Source organism: Pholis gunnellus (genome assembly GCF_910591455.1).
Source record: "Pholis gunnellus genome assembly, chromosome: 18".
Classification (NCBI taxonomy): domain Eukaryota; kingdom Metazoa; phylum Chordata; class Actinopteri; order Perciformes; family Pholidae; genus Pholis; species Pholis gunnellus.
The window spans coordinates 9985732-10005522 of record NC_136545.1 but is presented as its reverse complement, the minus strand read 5'-3'; the positions used below and the strand labels follow the sequence as shown (position 1 = coordinate 10005522).

The 19791-nt window shown below is 43.7% G+C and overlaps 1 protein-coding gene across 1 annotated transcript in view; it reads left to right on the top strand.

Moving 5' to 3' along the window:
• The window catches only part of rimbp2a (RIMS binding protein 2a), a gene marked incomplete at both ends in the record, with an annotated part of 53848 nt that extends 34294 nt beyond the window's left edge, over positions 1-19554 (top strand). The window contains 19 exons of the mRNA XM_079179340.1: positions 999-1039; positions 3133-3337; positions 4317-4474; positions 4664-4743; positions 4896-5005; positions 6862-7677; positions 7944-7967; positions 9118-9269; positions 9955-10734; positions 10911-11066; positions 11340-11486; positions 12496-12598; positions 13069-13191; positions 14744-14913; positions 15404-15572; positions 15716-15816; positions 15992-16063; positions 16751-16915; positions 19312-19554. Coding sequence (XP_079035466.1) covers positions 999-1039; positions 3133-3337; positions 4317-4474; positions 4664-4743; positions 4896-5005; positions 6862-7677; positions 7944-7967; positions 9118-9269; positions 9955-10734; positions 10911-11066; positions 11340-11486; positions 12496-12598; positions 13069-13191; positions 14744-14913; positions 15404-15572; positions 15716-15816; positions 15992-16063; positions 16751-16915; positions 19312-19554 — 3815 coding nt within the window. The remainder of the gene's footprint in view (positions 1-998; positions 1040-3132; positions 3338-4316; positions 4475-4663; positions 4744-4895; positions 5006-6861; positions 7678-7943; positions 7968-9117; positions 9270-9954; positions 10735-10910; positions 11067-11339; positions 11487-12495; positions 12599-13068; positions 13192-14743; positions 14914-15403; positions 15573-15715; positions 15817-15991; positions 16064-16750; positions 16916-19311) is intronic.
• Between the last annotated feature and the right edge of the window lie 237 nt (positions 19555-19791).

Below are 19791 nucleotides of genomic sequence, written 5' to 3'. Positions count from 1 at the left end.
CCTGTCATTGAATCGCTGCTACTGTATCAGAAAATATGAAGACCTTAGAAACCTGTCAAATGAAGTAAGAATCAGCAGATTTGGGCCAAAATGCAGTCTCAGCTTACAACACCTTTGATATTGTTTGATAGCGTGATGAAGAGCGCTTTGTGCAGACTTTCTTTCCGAGGCCTCGTATCGTGTCTGGTACCTTTTTTAATATTGGGATATATTATTACTCTGCTTGGAAACTGGTTAGAACTGCAAATATCACAAGGGACTCATGGATTTAAATGAAAAGTGCTTTTGATACACCACAAACATAGTTCAAAAATAGATGTTTAATTATCTGTCTTACCGTCTTGAATTTTGACCTAATCATGCCTTCAATACATTCAATCACCCTGATGTTCAACGTTGTGGACCCTACATGCTCAATTGTCAAATGAACAAATATGTAGCTTTAAAGAATTCATTTGCTGCATCTTTGTCCTGTTGCAGCATTATTTACAATGAATTGTTTTCACGCCATACAAAGATAGAACAAAAAGCTAAAAAGCCAAATTCTTATTCTATTGACTGATATGTAAATATACTCAAAATACCTGCTGGATTAGAGCATGCAAGCTTTTATATGCCTTAAAACAGCTGAATAGTGAGTTGTATTAGTCCGTCAGTTGTCTGCATGTACCCACTTATGGTCTTGTAGTTGCACTGGCGTCTTTTCAAAGAGAAACAAACAGACACTAAGCAGATGCTAAGTAATTTGTCAAACTAAGCAAAGAGGTTTTTTAATGTTGAAAACTGTGCTTTTACTTCTGCTACCAGCCACTTCTTGCACACTAAAATAAATCTGTTACTGCTCATCAGAGCCATCAGGAGTAGGCATCTCCTCAATTACCAGTGCTGTGATCAACCTCTGTATTGGGTTGACAGCATGTCAGCTGTGTGCTGTCTATTCTACCTCGTGGACTGTGATCACGGTGTCAGCTGTCTCTGTGTGTTCACTGCAAAGCTAGACGCTGACCAACAGCACGAGGAAGCGGTGCACCTGTTAGAGGTAGAGCTTTACCTCAGTGTTACCTTTCTGAGATGTGGTTTAGATCTGTTTTAAACTGTTGAAATGAGACACAAAAAAAATCCACCAGATGTTTCACATAGTATTAGACAGATGTGGAACAAGTGCGACATATAAACTCTCTAAAACAATGCATTTCATTTAAGTGTAAAAGTTCAAATGAAAATGCTTCAAAAATCACTTTATCTGTAGAAAAGTCTGTGCACCACTCACACAGGTGTTTTAAATTACACTGGCCGATTGCACCTCTGCTAGGAATTCAGTGTTTGTTTCGCCCTGCTCCTCTTTGTTAACATTCCTGTCAAGCTTTGCTGGGTTTTTTTTCAGGATTTTTGAAATGTTTGCCTGATTTCAGATAGATTTCTAGTCCGCAACCGTCAAGGGACACGACAAGAGTAGTGTCATCGTCAGGGTGCTGGCCGATGCCCTCTGCCCTGAAACAGGTGGTTCTGGCATAAATTGTGTTTTAAAATTTGAAATCCACCGACGATAAACTGGCCTTTTCCCACCTAGAAGTGGTTGTGAACAAATACTGTAATACCGTGCAGGTTATTCAATACTCCACACCAGTTTCTGACTCATACCCCAGAGAGTCTAAAACAATCCGTAGCTCAGCTTCTGTGTTTGCAGCTATATTCCTATATTGTCCCTTGTCTTCCTGTAGGTTTTCTGTACTTTTGCATTGTGAAATATTCCTCCAAACTTTAACAATAGTTGTAGATTCCCATTAATCCTGCAACCAGGTTGACCTTGAATACTACATGTCCCTATGATCAAATCACTGACCTGCTGTGTTTCATCAGTCTCTTAAGAAGCTTGTCACTGGCTCATCTGCTCAAAATAATTTTCTCATTTCGCTCTAAATCCTTTTGTCACGACAATAGGGTGCAGACTCCTATGAGTGTAGTTCGAGTAAGGTCATGTTATTATCCAGCTGAAGCACTTTAATACGGTTTTACTGAGCAAGCAGCCTGAGTTTGGCTGAGACAAACATCAGGAGTTTGGTCGGAGAAACGGAAGCTCCACAGTCGATGAGTTACTTCTCTTCTTGCAAATCCCTTGAATCAATTGCTGGTCTCTGTCACATGCCTGTTTCTCTACACTAATGAGCAAACACACACTTCAGCAGGAAGAAAAACATAGCCCCACTGTCTGTAGGGTCAAACTCAGAAACAAACCCCTGATTCCACTGAAGGCTTTTACAGATTGACAATCATAAAGTTATATTTCTTTTTGGTTCCTTTTACTTTAAGTTCATGTTGCTTTTGTATATTTATCTGCACCGATAAATATATTATCGCATTTCACTTTTAGTCTTTGCATCGATTGCAATGCCATTTATTCGTGTTTGGTTCAATCTTCATTGTTTTTTTTCTTTTAATTTTTCTTCCTTCTTTACTTTTTTCTTTCTCCTCCTTTTTTTTGTCTGAACAGAACAATAAGGACAGAATGTTTCAGGTATTTACTTTCCTCCCTGATTAGTTTCATGTGTGAATATTCAGCAAATCATTAAAACGTTCAAAACCTTATTTTGGGGGGCAAATTGAGAATTCATTTGTGCCCTGAATGATATAGAGTATTACTATACTCGCCGTACCGCCCATCCATCTTCCTCGACTTCCTCTTGATATATATTTATGATATGCCATCTTTAATGTCTATACTGCAAGTGTTATAATCCTCTTAACTACTTGCAGTGCTTAGGCTTCCTTATCAGAGTTTAACAGTGTTATGTATCAGCAGCTGCAGCAGTGCAGATGCCTCTACACTTCCATGTGCTTTGATTAGACTGCAGTGGTTCCAATACAACATGCTGCTCAATGCTGAAACATGGCTCTTTAGGGATCCTTTTCTAATTGGGTCTTTGTTTGATCAGCATTAATAGATGACGCGTTGGCCGTTCTTCAGAGAATTCCTATCTGAACATTACATGTGATGAAGTACTCTCCGTGCTTTGTGTGTGTATTTTCCCCTCATGTTTCACTCTTTACCTCCTGCTCTCCCTCTTTCTCTCTTTTCTTTCTCTTGCTCCTCTCGGCCATTACACGCCCTCTCTTTCTTGTCTTTTTTCAAAGGTCAAGGTTCGTGACCTGGAGCAGAAATGCAGGTCACAGAGTGAACACTTCCACCAGCTGTCCAACGAGCTGCTGAATTATCGTTTGCAATCAGATACTGTGGGCGTCCTAACAAATAATCCTGCCTCCACATCCCAGAGCCCTCTCTCATCAGAGAAGACACTCTCCCAAGTCATCGTTGGATTTGAAGCCCAGACGGAGAACGGTGGGTCAGGGCACTCAACTGACAAACATTATATATGTACATTTTTGAGACGCCAGGTTTTGAAAAGGAAGAAAAATCGATACTGCAATCATTTTGAGACTTTATTTTTTTTTAACCTGTCCATCGTGAGTCTGACAGTGTTATAGAAGTACATTGTTAAATCTGTGGAGTAAATGTTACTTAGACTACCAGTGAGGTCCACCCATTCTAAAAAAATAATGACTGCACTCTGGATAAAAGCATTCACCAAATTACATGTGATCAAAAGGCCTCTGATCAGAATGAAATGAGAGTCGGAGTGATCTAGTCCCCAGACGGCTCACATAACAGCTGGATCAGCTCACTCCTGACCAGAGGTGGACAACCATTAATGGCAGCGCGCTGCTTATTCATGATCAATATCCACCCTAATTGATCATAGGCCTGATGTATGACATGAATGTGGTTTAACACATTAGTATTCTAACGACACAACCTGCAGAGCCAGCAGATAGAGCCATATCAACGATGTAGATTTATACAGTCTGGCACAGACCAGAGGTCTTTGAAGTGCTGGAAATCCTGTTTTATCTTTCTCTCCACTTGAAACAGAGGGGGCACTCACTGATGCTTTCGGGCTAATGCATAATATTACTCACTCACAAACCGCAAGAACCCACTGATGCCGTGGACCCATGTTGTTGACTGACTTTAATTTCCTCAAGGAATTCAGCTGTTCACACTCTTAGACTGCAGTTTTCTATTTTGAGTTGAGTTTTTCAAGTGTTTGTGTCCCCCCCCTCCACATGAGGACCTCAGTGGTATTTAAGGACAAATGCATTGCAGATGCGAGGTGTTGATCGGGGTGGAATAGCCTTTGCCAATGAAGAGTGTGTACACTCGCTTCAACAGGAGATCAATAGCTGTACAGTGAGCAGCAAATGGGTGCAGAAGGAATGACAGTTGCTCTTTATTTGCTATGGAAATCGATGTCTCCCAGGCGATGAGAGCGCGGCAAACACGCCTCTACTGATCTCCCGGTTCTCGCCCTGCACACCACAGACTGGAGACAGAAAAAGACCAGAACCGCTGTCTGTCAAGTCCAGCACCGTGACGACGGACCGCCCCAGCAACCCTCGACAGCGGACCCCCTCAGAGGTGGGTCTGACGCATTGATTGTGACCACTATCGCATCAACGCTTGTATAACTTATCACGTCTTCAAGATAGTTTTAAGTTTGTCATGTGTTCAGAGTTAATGGCTTACTTCGCTTCGGGTTGAATCTTAATTATGAATAGCATGCATATAGTATATGACATTAATGTCGGTCACGCTGTCGATGTATAGATGGAGGATGAGGCCAGCCCGTCACCCAGGTCCAAGCATCGCTACACAGGCCAGGTCCGCCTTTGCACTGCCCGATACAGGTGAATGAGATCAGCTTCAGCAATCTGTTGCTTTTATTGCACATAATCTTTTTTGAGTTTACTAACTAACTGATTCTTTATTTAAAAATGTAAATGTAAAAAAAGCTACTGTCATGGAAACTAACAAAAAAAAGGGGAACTCCTCCTTTCAGTTATAACCCTTACGATGGACCAAACGAGCACCCTGAAGCGGAACTCCCCCTTGTGGCTGGGAAGTATCTGTACGTGTATGGAAACATGGACGACGACGGCTTCTATCAAGGTGAGAAGTAAAACAAGACTCAGAGATGACATGGGAAATAATGATTCAAAAAAGAGTCAAAATTGCACTTTATATATATATATAAAAGATGACAGTACAGCAGGAGGTGTCCTTTGTTGCTTTTCAAGTCTGTGGTTTTGCCCGAGTCCCTGTCTGCTGCTGTAGCAGAGCATGCTTGACAGTCACAACAAGCGTGTGCATCATCGCATATTGATTATCTCGCAATGAGACAACATGCCAAGATCCGTGTGTGTCAGCTCACAGTTATCCCCCAGTGAATTTGTTACAGTCAACATCCTTTTAAAATTACCATGTCATATACTGTGCTGTGCATTGTGGGTGTATATATATATATATATATACATCCGTGAGATATTTTGTCCTCCTACTTGTCACTCTACAGTATATCTTGTTGACTTTGTCCTCGATGTGCGAGACATGACATTACATCATGATCAAACCTTAATGTAAAGAGACTACAATGCTGACGCATTCATCACTGTAAACACTGTTGCTCTTCTTGGGCATCATGACAGTAGCAGTACTTGTCACCCTGATACTTATGTCATACTGGTTATTTTAACCTTGCGACCTGAACTCCTCTTTGTCAGTGCAGTCAAACTGTATTTGGCTCATGTCACTGTGGTTTTCATAGAGGCATCAAATATTTTAGCAGTTTTCTTTCGACTGATCCACCTTCAGTTTGGGCTCAGATGATAGTGCTGTTGTTGAGCTGCATATTGCTCTGAAAGCTCACTATTAAACCTCTTATAAAGCAATCAAAATCCAGCTGACATTCAACCTGTTACTTTAAAGTAAGTTAAAGGTGATTAAGTTAATTTGCCGACACCTGTATGTAAGTATGCTCTGTGTCAGTGTCACCAAGAACACACCCTGTACCCTTTTTGTAACTGGTGATTGGAGTGATTCTCTGTCTAATCTCTTTAGAATTATGAAGGCTTCTCCATCAGAGGCAATCCTAATCCCCCTGACTAGAAATCCTGCCGACAGCGCAGCCCGCCGCAGACACAGTTGTACTCAGCTGTAGTGATTCATTAGCTGTGGGCGGTGAAATTGCATGGCATCGTGGAAGAGCCTTGTATTTACCACGCAGGAGGGAGACTCATGCCTCAGACCAAGCTGTTGTCAAGATGGGACCTTGGTCCCTTTTAGCTCGATGACTAATCCAGCAGGGCTCAGTTTAATCATCAGTGCACACAAACAAAACACACACTCATTCGCACATGAATACACAGACACACACACACGGATGTTCTTAAGGTCTCCCAGGCCTCTGTGGAGAAAGGGATTGAAGGACAAGATGATAAGGAGCTTTTTTGAACACAAACTTCTTCCCTTTGGGAAAAAAGTACAGTGCAAATCTAAGCTTTTTTTTTTTTTTTTCCTGCATTGACCGCAGCATCTAAATGCTCAGGGGTGTTCCTGGAAATGTTCAAAAGCGGTGAACTAAAGTTCACGTTCTTAAAAATGTTGAAATGTTTTCTGTGTTTACTGGAGAGAGTACAAAAGATAGCATCAGAGCAGCAGTTAATCTTACGTCTTAGGGAATAGCACGTAGTGTATGTTTACATATCTGACTCTCTCTGAAGGAAAATAGATCTCACTGATGATTAGGTGTATTCAAGTTACAGCTTTCCTTGTGTCTTTTTCTTGTAAGGAGCAATTAGTGAGCCTAATCTTAACATTTGCGTGAGGCATCGCAGAGGGATCGTCTTGCTTTCCTATAGAGACAAGACAAGGGTAGCATTTTCATCAACACGAACAGGAAGAATAAATGCACTTTGTTGAGTTATTCATCTCCTACAACTTCCAATCTATGACTTTCTGTGTCACAGGGGAGCTGCTAGATGGCCAGCGAGGACTTGTTCCCTCCAACTTCGTGGAATTTGTCCAAGACAAGGAGAAACTAGCGATTGAGTCGGGGGAGGGAGGAGACGACCTGGGCTCTCTGGACCATATGCCCCTGGCCTTGATGGCAGTGGACGGAGGCGCCCAGGACGGCCTCCTGGGCTCATCTAACGCCTTGGTTCCCTGTAGCAATGGGACAGGGGGGCCCCTGGACCCCGAGGACCTGGCTGAAGACGTCGTGCCTTATCCCCGAAAGATCAACCTGATCAAGCAGCTGGCACGGAGCGTCATCGTGGCCTGGGAGCCTCCACTCGTGCCTTTGGGCTGGGGGAACATCTCTGGCTACAACGTGTTGGTAGACGGGGAGCTTCGCGCCAGTGTAATGCATGGCGGCCGGGCCAAGTGTTTGCTGGAGAAGCTGGACCTGGACGGCTGCGTTCACCGCGTGTCGGTGCAGAGCGCCACGGACCGGGGCTTGTCAGACGAGCTGCGCTGCACCTTGCTGGTGGGGGCCAACGTGGTGGTGGCGCCGTGCGGCCTCCGGGTGGACGACATCCAGCGCGACACTGCCGAGCTCTCCTGGTTGCCTAGCAACAGTAACTATGGTCACAACGTGTTCCTGGACGGGGCCGAGCACGCAGCGGTGAAGCCGGGAAGGTATAGACTACGCTTCGTCAACCTGAAGCCCCTGACGGTTTACAAAGTGACGGTGGTGGCACAGCCGCACCAGGTGCCATGGCAACTGCCGATGGAGCAGAGAGAGAGGAAAGAAGCCGGCGTGGAGTTCTGCACTCAGGCTGCAGGTCAGCGGAGCTCATTACTACACATACAGATTACCAATAATGTATGCATAGCACCAAAGCAGACGATTGCTTGTTTTTAAAAACGATCTTGGAGACAGATGGAGACGACAGACTGCTACTGCTCTGTTTATGTCAGTTAACTGTAATGCCAGCTCAAATACGTGACATAATGCCATAGCAGTGTTCAGGTTATTGTACTGTGCTGTAGAAGAGTACAGTGCATAATTGCCTTACCTTGCCGTTGTTGTGTATTGTATTTTGTCTAGGTCCAACACCATATTGCAGAACAGGTCAGAATGAAACATCAGTCATGGGCTGGGTTTCCTCAAATCATTTTTCTTCTGTTGCAAACCAATGGACAGAGATGACATTAGTGCTATGGTGCTTTCGGAAGAGGCTTGTGGTCATGGAACTGAGAATAATTATGACATATTGTTCAATTAAGACATTTGGGCAAAATGGCATTTATTGTGAAAAAGATTTTTCATCTACAAACAATGGTAACAAATTAAACATCTTTTATAAATAATTTATTTTTTGGAAACCAAATTCTAATTTTATTTTTTGCCCATGTTTGCTCACTGCACTGAGTATATCACTGATTAGAGAGCAGCCACGCATCACACAATATGATCAGTTATTATTCTGATGAGTCATTTCCTCAGCCTATAGCCTAGCCTGTAGTAACCAGCACTATATAAAGCAGTGCCTCTCCACTGCTCGCTGAAATGACCATTTTGTATGAGTGTGCATTTGCCTCTGCTTGACTGCAGTTGTGCATGTTTTATCCAGTGATCCAGGAGAGTGGAAGACAAAGAATGAGCTGTAGTCTCTCCGGATTGTGTCCTGCATGCGGAGACAACAGCGCTTCTCTCTGGAGGCCCAGAGGCCCGCATTGTTTTATTTTACCTTACATTGTTTCCCCTCACATCAAGAGTAGTATGAGGTTATGGTACAGCACTAGGCCAGAGGAATACACACTGATTTGTTCATATTTGATTTTGCAAGAAATACTGCTACACAAATAGGATCGCATTTCACATCACAGTTTGATTTTGGAGTATATTACATTAGATAATGTTAATGTACTGCCATTATAACCTCATTATAGTAATATTAATAATTGGCATTTTATAAACACAGCACACAACAGCAATGTCATACTTTCACAAGTATCCGCATGAACTGTGCATATCTACAAAGTATAAATATAGTGTATAAATATGACACGTGAAATTATCAATGAACCCAGTTTGTTGTGTCTTGAATCCTCACCCCCACCTCACCCCCTCTCATTTCTGTGCATGGTTGTGTGTGCACCAATTTGTGCATTTGATGAATGCTTCACACCCTTTCCTCTTGTTTATATATATGTGATAATAAAGCAGTAAATGATTACACAACTTTTAAGCTATTTTTCTTTTCCCCCTCACCTCCCAGGCCCTCCCCAGCCTCCCCAGGATGTACAGGTGCTCTGTGGGCAGGCTCCAGGGGTCCTACAGGTCCGCTGGAAGCCCCCCATCCTCTCTCCCACGGGCACATCTAACGGGGCAAATGTCGTTGGCTACGCAGTCTGCACTAAAGGACAGAGGGTGAGTTAGCAAGTGTTACCCACCAAGACTACAGCCTCTGTTAAAAGGCATCTTGAGCTAAAGGCGTCAATAATAGCAACAAAGAAAATAAGTGACTTCGTACAGCAGCAGGAATAGTACCGAGGGACGGGTTTGTGGAGAATTCCCAAGCATATGGGATCCATATTTCAAAGGCCTACACGCCGTGCACAGATACAGCAAAACACTGATTGAGTTGTTTTAATCATTTTTAATCCAGTTGAAACATGAGAACATACATCACAGATGGGGTGGTAATAGAATCTGATGTTGAGTTGAGCATTATGTCATCAGTGGCCTGAGCGCATACGCGGCAGTGCCATCTACTTGTGATTCATGTTCAGAGCAAGCCTCTCGATCTGGGTTCCTGTGAGCAGCTTTGGAAAAGGTCTCTCACTCCCTCTGGTGACTGCCAAAGTAAAACACACTATGTTGAAACTTTGACAGCGTGGTGTTTCCTGCTTTATTATCCGCTTCACATACTAATATTAACGTTGATACATTGTGAAGGAGGTTTGGCTCAGAACAAAGAGAATATTCATTATTTTCGGATCGTAGTCTTGGAGTCTTGGGACGCCACCAAAGAAAAAAAAGTTGTTTCAGTTGTTAGAAATGATTATGGCGCTTCTGTGTATGTTGACATTTAATTTTCTCTTTTTAAATCCAGATAGCTGAAGTGCTGTTCCCAATGGCAGACTATGTTGCTGTCGAGCTGACGAGGATTCAGTGCCTGGAGGCCAGGGAAATCATCGTGAGGACGCTGTCAGTGCAGGGAGAATCCCAGGACTCCCTTGTCGCCGTCATTCCAAACAACCTCCTCGTGCCTCTACCTGCAATCCCCCTGCCACCGCCGATGCACCCCCACGCAGGCCCCCCTCCACACCCCCATGCTCAGCCCCACCTCCAATCCCCTCACCTTCCTCATGCCACAGCCCAACTTCCTGCTCCACCCCAGGCCCACGGACAACCACCCCCACCCCATCCTCCTCACCCTCAACCCCATCCCAGACTCCCCCACCCAGGTGGACCCCCGCAACCCCAGCACCGACCCCCACATCCTCAGCCCCAGCCCCTACACCTTCCGCCTCGCCATCCGCACCAAGGTCCCAGGCCCCAGCACCAACTGCCTCTGCTACCCCACCCCCATCACCACCCTATACCTCAGAGACCAGTATGTGCCAGAGACCTGGATGCCAAAGAGCACGCAGCCCACCACGGGGGAGCTTTTCCACCTGGCCAGCCCGGCTGGGACCTAACACGCTCTCCCACTTCCCAGCCTCCTGTGCCCATGCAAGGCCACACCCTTGAGGCCCCTCCCCCTCCCAATCCACGCTCCCCCTCCCCCCAGAGGATTCTTCCTCAGCCCAGAGGCACGCTCATCCCGGACACCGTCGCCAAAGCCATCGCCCGAGAAGCAGCGCAGAGGGTGGCAGCAGAAAGTGGCAAGGTCTGATGAAAATGGCAATGCATAATCCATTCATATTTGGCTTTCTATGACTGTCATATATATATATACTATATTCACACCATAAGACAAGAGCGTATTGAACTGTCCACTGGTACCACCGGTATGCCTCCGTCTCTGTTACTTACTTGCCTCACACTTTTCATGCATGTTTTCAGGTGGACAGGAGGCAGGGCAGATATGGAGAGCAGGGTCATTCATTTCACCAGCATCATTCTGACGAGGAAGAGGAAGATGAAGAGGGGTTTGCGCGCGGCCGTCGGAGAGGACCCTCAGTGGATGAGTTCCTCAGAGGCTCTGAGCTCGGGAGGCCGGTAAGAACAGCGATGAATCTTTTGCCTTACTTTTGTCCCAATGTGTTTTTCAATGGACAACCTCTTACGTGTGTGTGTATGTTTGGACGTGTGTGTGCATGCATGTCTGGGTGGTTGCATGCATACACTCCTGTGCCCGTGTCCCTGTGTGTGCTCACATGCGTGTGTTTGCCCATCCATGTGTGTTTGGTGTGCGCATGTACGTACGGATGTATGTGGACTTAAACAATTGCGTCTGTGTGTTTGTTTGTGTGTGTGCGTGACTGCCAAAAGCCTCACTATAGTCACAATGAAGATTATCACAGCGAAAGCAGCCGGGGCTCTGACCTGTCTGACATCATGGAAGAGGAGGAGGAGGAGCTGTACTCTGAGATGCAGCTGGAAGAGGGACGTCGACGCAACTCGCACAACACACCCAAGGTGCAGTTCTTTGCACTTATTCTAAACCCAAAAGTCATAACCACCCAAATTTATTATTAGTTAGTGAACTGCACGGGCACAGATACTTCAATTGAGACTGCTGCCTTGACATGCATTTAATTAAGTGTTGTTAGTGTGTGTGCTGAGTTTAGGTAAAAAAAATTAAATTAAAAACAGAGAGAAAGAAACTGGGTTTCAGCACTATGGAGAGAAACGGAGAGAGACAGACTGGGTTTTTAATGCTTTCAGGCAGCATTTCCACAGACCAGTGAAGAGAAACGGATCTGAAGCAACATCTTCAGAGTTTGACCATCAAGTCTGGCCCAATGTGTGTGATATTAGTCAGCAAAATTCGCTATATTTTTAACATTATCCTCTCATCTAAACTGTAAATCCTCTCCATTTCGCTATGAGATTGCACAAGGTAGATAGAAGCAGCCCGTGGTGTATAGAACTGGATATTGGTAGGATCGGAGGTGACGTGGAGCTGCGGCGACTGCCGCCACAAAATTCAGAACACTGACGCCGCGAGGCTGCAGTCTGAGAGCAACACAGACAAAAGAAGCTGGGTTTGAATGTTTCAGCTTCATGGAGAGAAACTAAGATACACTGGGCGTGAATGTGTTCAGCACCTTGGAGAGAGACACGGGGAGAGACTGGGCGTGGACAGTTTTGCGTTGTACACAGTAATACACGGTGGACAAGCGCTTACTGATATCTTTGACACAATACATTTCAGTAGGTGTTTTTTTAATCAGTATTTGCTTAATATTGGAATGTTGAAATTTCCCGTGGGCTTGTGTGTGTCTGAGTGCGTGTCTATGCGTCTGTGTTTCAGTGTGCCTGCCTGTGAGTGCTGCATGATTTTGTTTACATACAATTTGTACGAGTACGTCGACATGCGTTTTTTTTTCTTTTTTCCACACACCGTTTGCGAGTCATGTGTCCGCGAGCAGCTCGTGAATGTTTAATGTTTGCGAATGTTTTCTGTGCTTTATGTGCATTTCAGGGCAACACTCCGGCTGGAGGCCGTCATGACCGGGAGACGGGCAGAAGAAACCATCGCGTCGGTCCCCAGCCTCAGAGAAGACCTCTAATGGTCCCCTCCATTGGTCAGTATGGGCGGGTGGATACAGAGAGCGGAGGGGGGTGTCGTTTATTTATTTATTTATTTATTATCATTTTTGTGTTTTTTTGTGCCTTAGTACAGACATGTTTGTTGCTCTGTTAACACGATCATGAGCTTCTCTGTGTCTCCAGATCACCTCTGTGTCTATGAACCATGCTCATGCCCTTCACTACCTGAACATCTTGCAGAGATTATAATGATGCCACAAACTGACACTTTTCTTAAATTGCCTTGCAAACAGTTGCACTACACGCTGATGTGCTAATCTACTCTGATAAACTCTGACAATCATGATAGTTTTGCTATAGTCGTTTTTTTTTCTTTCCTGTGTGTATTTGTATTTACCAGTAAGACGCTTTAGGTGGCAACACAAATCTTCAGTTAACCTTTTGGGAAGGGAATGTTGAGCTTTGCATTGTAACCCCGTCACCCTCTAATTGGTGTTTCCTGTAGAGGTAACCTTTGAGAATAGCAGTGAGGCAAACCCCATCACCGAGGATGTTTACTATGGCAGAGTAGCTCGGCACAGGACGTGGTCTTCCCGCAGGCACATGGGCGGCACCAGGTCACCCCATGGTATGTGCCTGCAGTCCTGTTTCTACCACCACAGCATGGCGACAAAAAAAAAAAATAAAAAAATGCCACCAGCAACTGGCAAACAGCAAGAAGTAGCTGTGGACACCTTGCAAGTGCCTGTTTCTCCGTCTCAAATAATACCAGATATTATTATGCTTACAGTTGAACAGCATGACTGCACTGCACTGAAATGGTGGACCCACTGGCAACGCCATACCTGGGGTCCAGGATGAACCTTCCCACAGTTGCAGATGATAAATGATTGATTGACTGCTCGGAGAATGCCTCACTCACTGCACTGAACTCCAGATGCCTGCTAAACCCCTTCCCCTTGTAGTACAACCACACCCACGACACCTTTTAATGAGAGCATTCTTGCATGACATGTAGAGGAAATATTAGTGGCAGACATTAAATAACGACGACACCTTCACTGCTTTCTTGTTTTCTTTAGACGTTTGAGGTTTTTTTTGAGTTTGAAATATCAGCTGTTGGAAATGCAGTTGTCCTTTGGTCGTGGTCACATAAATAAAATTACCCGAACCTTCTGTAGGTTGGCCTATGCTCAGCCGGGAGCAGTGCATTTCACATCATGCTTGTATTTCCAAGCACCAAAATGAAGCTTTGGCCTAACAGTATCACACTTTGCTAGCAAATTCAAATAAATGACTTCCACAACAACTCTGCCATCTCTGCTTTAGACCTTTTGCGGCTACATTTGTTGGCAATGTGTGGGAAGTTTTGGATTTTGCTTTAGATCTCAGAATTTCATTTGTGTTTTTATTTGAAGTGAAAATAGACACATGGAGTTGTATCTTTGTCTTTGCATTGTTTTTATTTAGGCTTCTTGTTGCATGCTTGTCTGAGTCTTGTGTGTTTCTGGTGTGGTGTCATGTCCATGAATCACGTTCTCTGTGTATTGCACCATGGTTTGTATTGCTCCTCGTCTGTCTCTCACTGCATAATTGTATGTAAAAATAGACTAAATGAAACGTGAAAGTACATGTAATGTGTGTGTGTGTGTGTATGTGTTTGTTTTTGTTGGTGCATGCGTGTGCTTCAGTAAAGGATTTAAATAGTTGACTGACCACTGATTTTTTTCCTGCATGCTGACAGGCACAATTATGGCTAGACTGGAAAATCAAATCTGTCATGCAATACAGCAAATCTATGAGACATATTAGTAAAGAAAATCCTCATTGACTTCCTTTAAAGCATGGCTAAGACCCATCAATATGTACTGTAACTGTAACATACTGTATGGACTTGCTCAGTATAGAAGTAAGTGGTGTATACTGTATGAAACCGTAGGTTTCGTCACCAAATTACTTTAAAGTTTTGTTGCTGAGCACTGAAATCTGTGACCAAACATCACAAAACATATTTGACTGAAGACAAACATAAAAGTTATGTTTGCAAATATTACATATTTCCTTAAAGAAACAAAGCCTCCTCCAAAGTTCCTGTTTTGTGTGTGTTGGACCACATTAATAGGTTGCTCTTTGTAGTGATGCAGGATGATGGAATTTGTTTTGTCTTCAATGTGTTTAAGATGGCTATAGGGACCGGGACCGCCGCTCTCCCACGTACTACGATGAGTCCGAGCCTGAGGAGTCCTTCCGGATCTTTGTGGCCCTCTTTGACTATGATCCTCTGTCCATGTCCCCCAACCCAGATGCAGCTGATGAGGAGCTGCCCTTCAAAGAGGGGCAGATTATTAGGGTGGGAGTTTATGTTTATGTACATTTCATAAGGGGCTAGTTGTTTGCTGTATTTTGGCCATGAAACACAAACACTATAATCCTGAAATATTGGGTGTCATAAATAGTTATTGCAGTGTGCAGTAGCTGCAGAAAGTATGTTCAGTTTGAATATAGTTCTCTCAGATGGACTCCATCATTTACTATTGTTTGTTTTTCCAATATCCTTGTGTATAGACTAGCTTATTTTACAGTAAAAAAAACAAACACATTTGTACATTTTGTAGCAGCTGACAAATGTCTGTCAGTGGTGCACTATAGTCATAAACAAATGTATAATTTATCATTTAAAAATTAATACAAAATTGCAAAATATCTTTATCTTATCTTATATGTATAACCCTTCTACATAAACTAGAGCATATTTGAAAAAAAAAACAACATGTCAATTACTGGCTTGACTGTGCCTCAATCACCATAACCGAAGTACTACATACTCTCCTCTCTGACAGGTGTACGGTGATAAAGACACAGATGGGTTTTACAGAGCAGAGGTGAGGGGCAGGATGGGGCTGATCCCCTGTAACATGGTGTCAGAGATCCGAGCGGAGGACGAGGAGACAATGGACCAGCTCATCAAACAGGGCTTCCTGCCACTCAGCACCCCTGTGGACAGATTAGGTACTACGCAGGCTGACTCACTCTCCTGAGCGAGTACAGATGATCGCTGTTGCCCGCTGTCGGTGGGGTTGCAAAGTTTAATTGTGACTGAAAACACAAGTTGAAATACTTTATGTTAAAATGAAATCCGTTATTGCTTCCAGAGCAGCACAGAAGAGGCCTGCGTCGAGATCAGGCCTCGAGGAGGATGGTGGCCCTGTACGACTACGACCCCCGAGAGAGCTCCCCTAATGTCGATGTCGAGGTACCAGCAACTGCTAAGGGCTCATTACTGAACACACATGTATTTACAGATCCAAAGGAAGGGCTGTATCAGACCATGACCCCCACATAAACCAATATAACAGATTAAAACATAGTCCACTTCCCCTGGATCGCGTTCCTTGTATATCCCTTTCTGTTTCTCTGTCTTCTGATAGGCCGAGTTGACCTTCTGTGCTGGTGACATCATGGCTGTGTTTGGAGATATTGATGAAGACGGATTCTATTATGTGAGTGCCACTTGGCCGTGTTTGCTTTTGTAACAACACTTTATATTTTTTTGCACAGAAACTGAACTGTCATTTGTTTCCCTTTTTGTTTTTTAGACACAAGTTAATTTTTAGAAGTGCTGGTATGCAAATTATGTATACTTTTTGCCTAAAGGCAGAGCCAGGCTGGCTGTTTTCCCTTATTCCAATCTTTATCCAATGCTAAGGTAACCGGCTGCTGGTTGTAGCTTTGTATTTACCGTTCAGACATTAGAGAATGGCGTCAGTCTTGAAACTCTCATAAACAAAGTGAAATGTGGAACTTTTAACATACAGGCCTTTCCCTGGGTATTAACAGCAATGTGTTTTACTGTAGAGTCCCGATTCTTGCACAGTGATTGATTGCAGGCGGGGTGGTTGGTGTCAAACAATCTTTCATTCAACAAATCAGGAGGTTGGGAAGAATGATGAATATGCAAATTAATAATTTTGAAACATGAATGAAATGAGTCCCGGGGATTGGCAGCGGAAATTAGGTTCACATGCTGAATTAAAAAAAAAAAAAAAAAAGAAAAATGATGGAAAGTGTCCCGATACATCCCTGAGGGGATTACCTCAAATTCCAGCCTATACAGTAGTATACGACATGCTGTGTCGACCAAATGCATCATGTCCAGCCTCCCTGACAGAACTCATTACTGTCGACAGGGTGAGATCAACGGCCACCGCGGTCTGGTTCCCTCTAACTTCCTGGAAGAAGTGCCTGATGACGTGGAGGTGTATCTGACCGATACTCCGTCCCACTACCCCCAGGAAGAGCCTGCCAACCGGCCCCCTGCCAATTCTGCCTCCACCGTCTCAGAGGGCAAACGGGTACACCATCATCGCCGCTCTCAGCGCTAGGCCCTGTGTTCATCCATCCTCCGTCCTCTCTCTTGATTTCCGTCTCTCGCTTCCTCCACTTGCCGTCTGTGTGCTGTTCATTGTGTGTGTTTGTCCATGTGGTGACAGTGGTGACTCTATACAAACTAACAACCTCCCTCCCCCTTCTCCCCCCCCCCGCCCTTCCCCCCCGCCCCCCTCACCCTTTGGAAAAGGGGACAACAAAAAAAAAACAATCCAGTGTTAACACCTTTCTGAGTCTCAGAGAAAGGAAGAAGCAAAGCCTGACATGGACAGAGAGAGGATAGACTGTGGGAGCTCTGCGGGTGATTTATGCATGTAGCACTGGTTAAGGAGGACTTGAAAAAGGCTCAACTCATTCCTTACACAACATAATTTGGTACCTCTTTGCACTGAAACACAAAATCAAAAATGTGGTTATTGTGTATAGTAATAAGTGCTTTATTAACACATAACAATGGCTACCCGAGGACACTGAAATCAAGTATTTGAGGGAAAACTTTTAAGATGAAAAAGAGAGAGAAGCATGCCTTTTTCATACTTGATACATTTTATAATAACTTTCTTGATTCGACTGCTGTATTTCCTTAAAGAGGCTTTGTTTCTTTATGTATATTGCACACACATCAAATCTATTTTTCAGCCCTGTTGACAGTGGATATGCCATGTTTGCTCTGAGCTCGAGAGACAAAACTAATCGCAGCACTGATACATCCATACTGTATTGTTACAATGGAACAATAAAAGAAAAAAAAATTGGATATTAAAAACATTCTTTTTTTTTGGCGCTCTGTGTTCGGTGTGTTGGTGTTGTTGACGTTGTTGTTGTTTTCAGTTTTCATAGTGGTGTGGGGTTTTTTTTTAAGCGACGGTGACTTTGCTGCCACATCTGATTTCTTTTTTGTTTTTCCTCACCCGCTTGGCAAAACAAAACAAACAAACAGAAGAAGATTGTTCATTTCACACCATAAATGGCTCTGTCTGCCTTGTACAGTAAGTCGGCAACTTGAGATACCAAACTCTAATGCACACAGCTTGTGGTCACAGCAGAGGGCTCTTTTGTTTTTCACGGTGATGTATCGGATCAGTGAAAATGTGCAGTTACCCAAATGTTTTGGTACATTTTCAAATACATACATGTTTATTTCGATATGTTAAAATGATCATAGTATTGGCCTCAAACCATACTGAATAGCATAATTGTTGTCACCCAAAAGACATATATCATGATACATCACTGGCAATTTGGGTCTGAGAAATTTAGACTCTTTAAAACTGAAATTCTAAATACAAACTTTCATGATGCTCTCAAAAGCATCGCTGCGTATCCAGCTGCTGCATTAGTTGAGAAGCCTGGTATCTACAGTTGTGTCCCTTGGTGTTGTACTGTATAATACTGTACTGTACGTTCCCTACTGATGGCCTACTGATGGCGGACTTCTGCGGCTCTGTGTTGTGCTGATGTCGTACTCAACATTTGATAACTTCCTCCTCAGTGTTTTTTTTCTACATATGTACAATGTCTATGTGTGCGTGTGTGTGTGTTTGTGTGTGTGTGTGTGTGTGAATTAATTTCACAAATGTAGTTATGAAACTATGATCGATAGATAACTTTATTAATCCTAAGAAATTGCGGTAGTTAGAGCAGCCACATAAGAATCACCAAACAACAGAAAGACACTGAGGTAGATAATATATAACATAAACATAAATAACTCAAATATATTTGCTAAAAAAAGGAGATTAATACAAAAAAAAATCTATATGTTGATAATGATGGTGCCTGATAATATTCTGTACATGGATAGTCAAGTTAGAGAATGCAAATAGTCAATTCTGCATAATCCTCTTTCTTCTTCTAACTTCTTTTAATAGTAGAAAAGTTTGAGCCTTTAACATCTGTATCATATTGTACAGCCATGGGATACGTGTTCCATTTGACCCATGACTTAAATTTCCATCAAATGAAATTTTAAAGAAGTTTTTCTGCTAAACAACAAAAAGTGCCACAAATGTACCTTCTTGCTGGAGGTAATTACAAAAACATTCACTTGAATTACTGGATGAAACCAGTCAGACGTGTTTCTCAACAAGTACCATCAGGCAACAAACAAGCATGTAAGACGTCAATGAGTCGGTGGGTAATTTGTTCATTGTGCGCTCAGTGAGTGCAGGTTTCACTCAAAAGAACAGTACACTGCTTATTGTACAAAACAAGCACTACAGTTTGAAAAGCGTCTGCATTTAGAGAACATTTTGATGAAGAGCTCAGACAGACTCAGGCCTAGTCTGCAGAGTAAACGTGTTGCTGCTTTTGTAATACGCTGCCCCATGCCTCCACTCCTCCCCATCGCTTCTCTCCTCAGGTGACCACGGAAACCACCGACACGGTCGACAACGACGCCACACCTGTCCGAGCGCCGTCCCCGATTGTTCGGCCCCTCCTCCCAGGCACCATGAGACCCCTCAGCCCTACGAGGGTCCCCCGCCTCCCGCTGGAGCCCCGGGACCCACGGGACCCCCGGGACCAAGATCTGGCAAACAAGAAGAAGAAAGGACTACTTTCCAAAGGGAAGAAGCTCCTGAAGAGACTCTCCCCTGTGAAATAAAAGAAGAAGAAGAAGAAAAAAAGCATACATGTACAATACGTGCACAGGCTCTGTATATTGCATCCACACAATCAACTCTGATCCAACAACACATGACAGAGAGGATGTGAGCTTTGTCTCTCGGACTGTGTGAGCCTATTTTAATATAACCAGTGATACAGTTATTCATGTGGGGTGATGGATACAAATCAACTAAATTATGTATAGTGCAGTGCCAAAATCAAAGAGAAAGAGAGA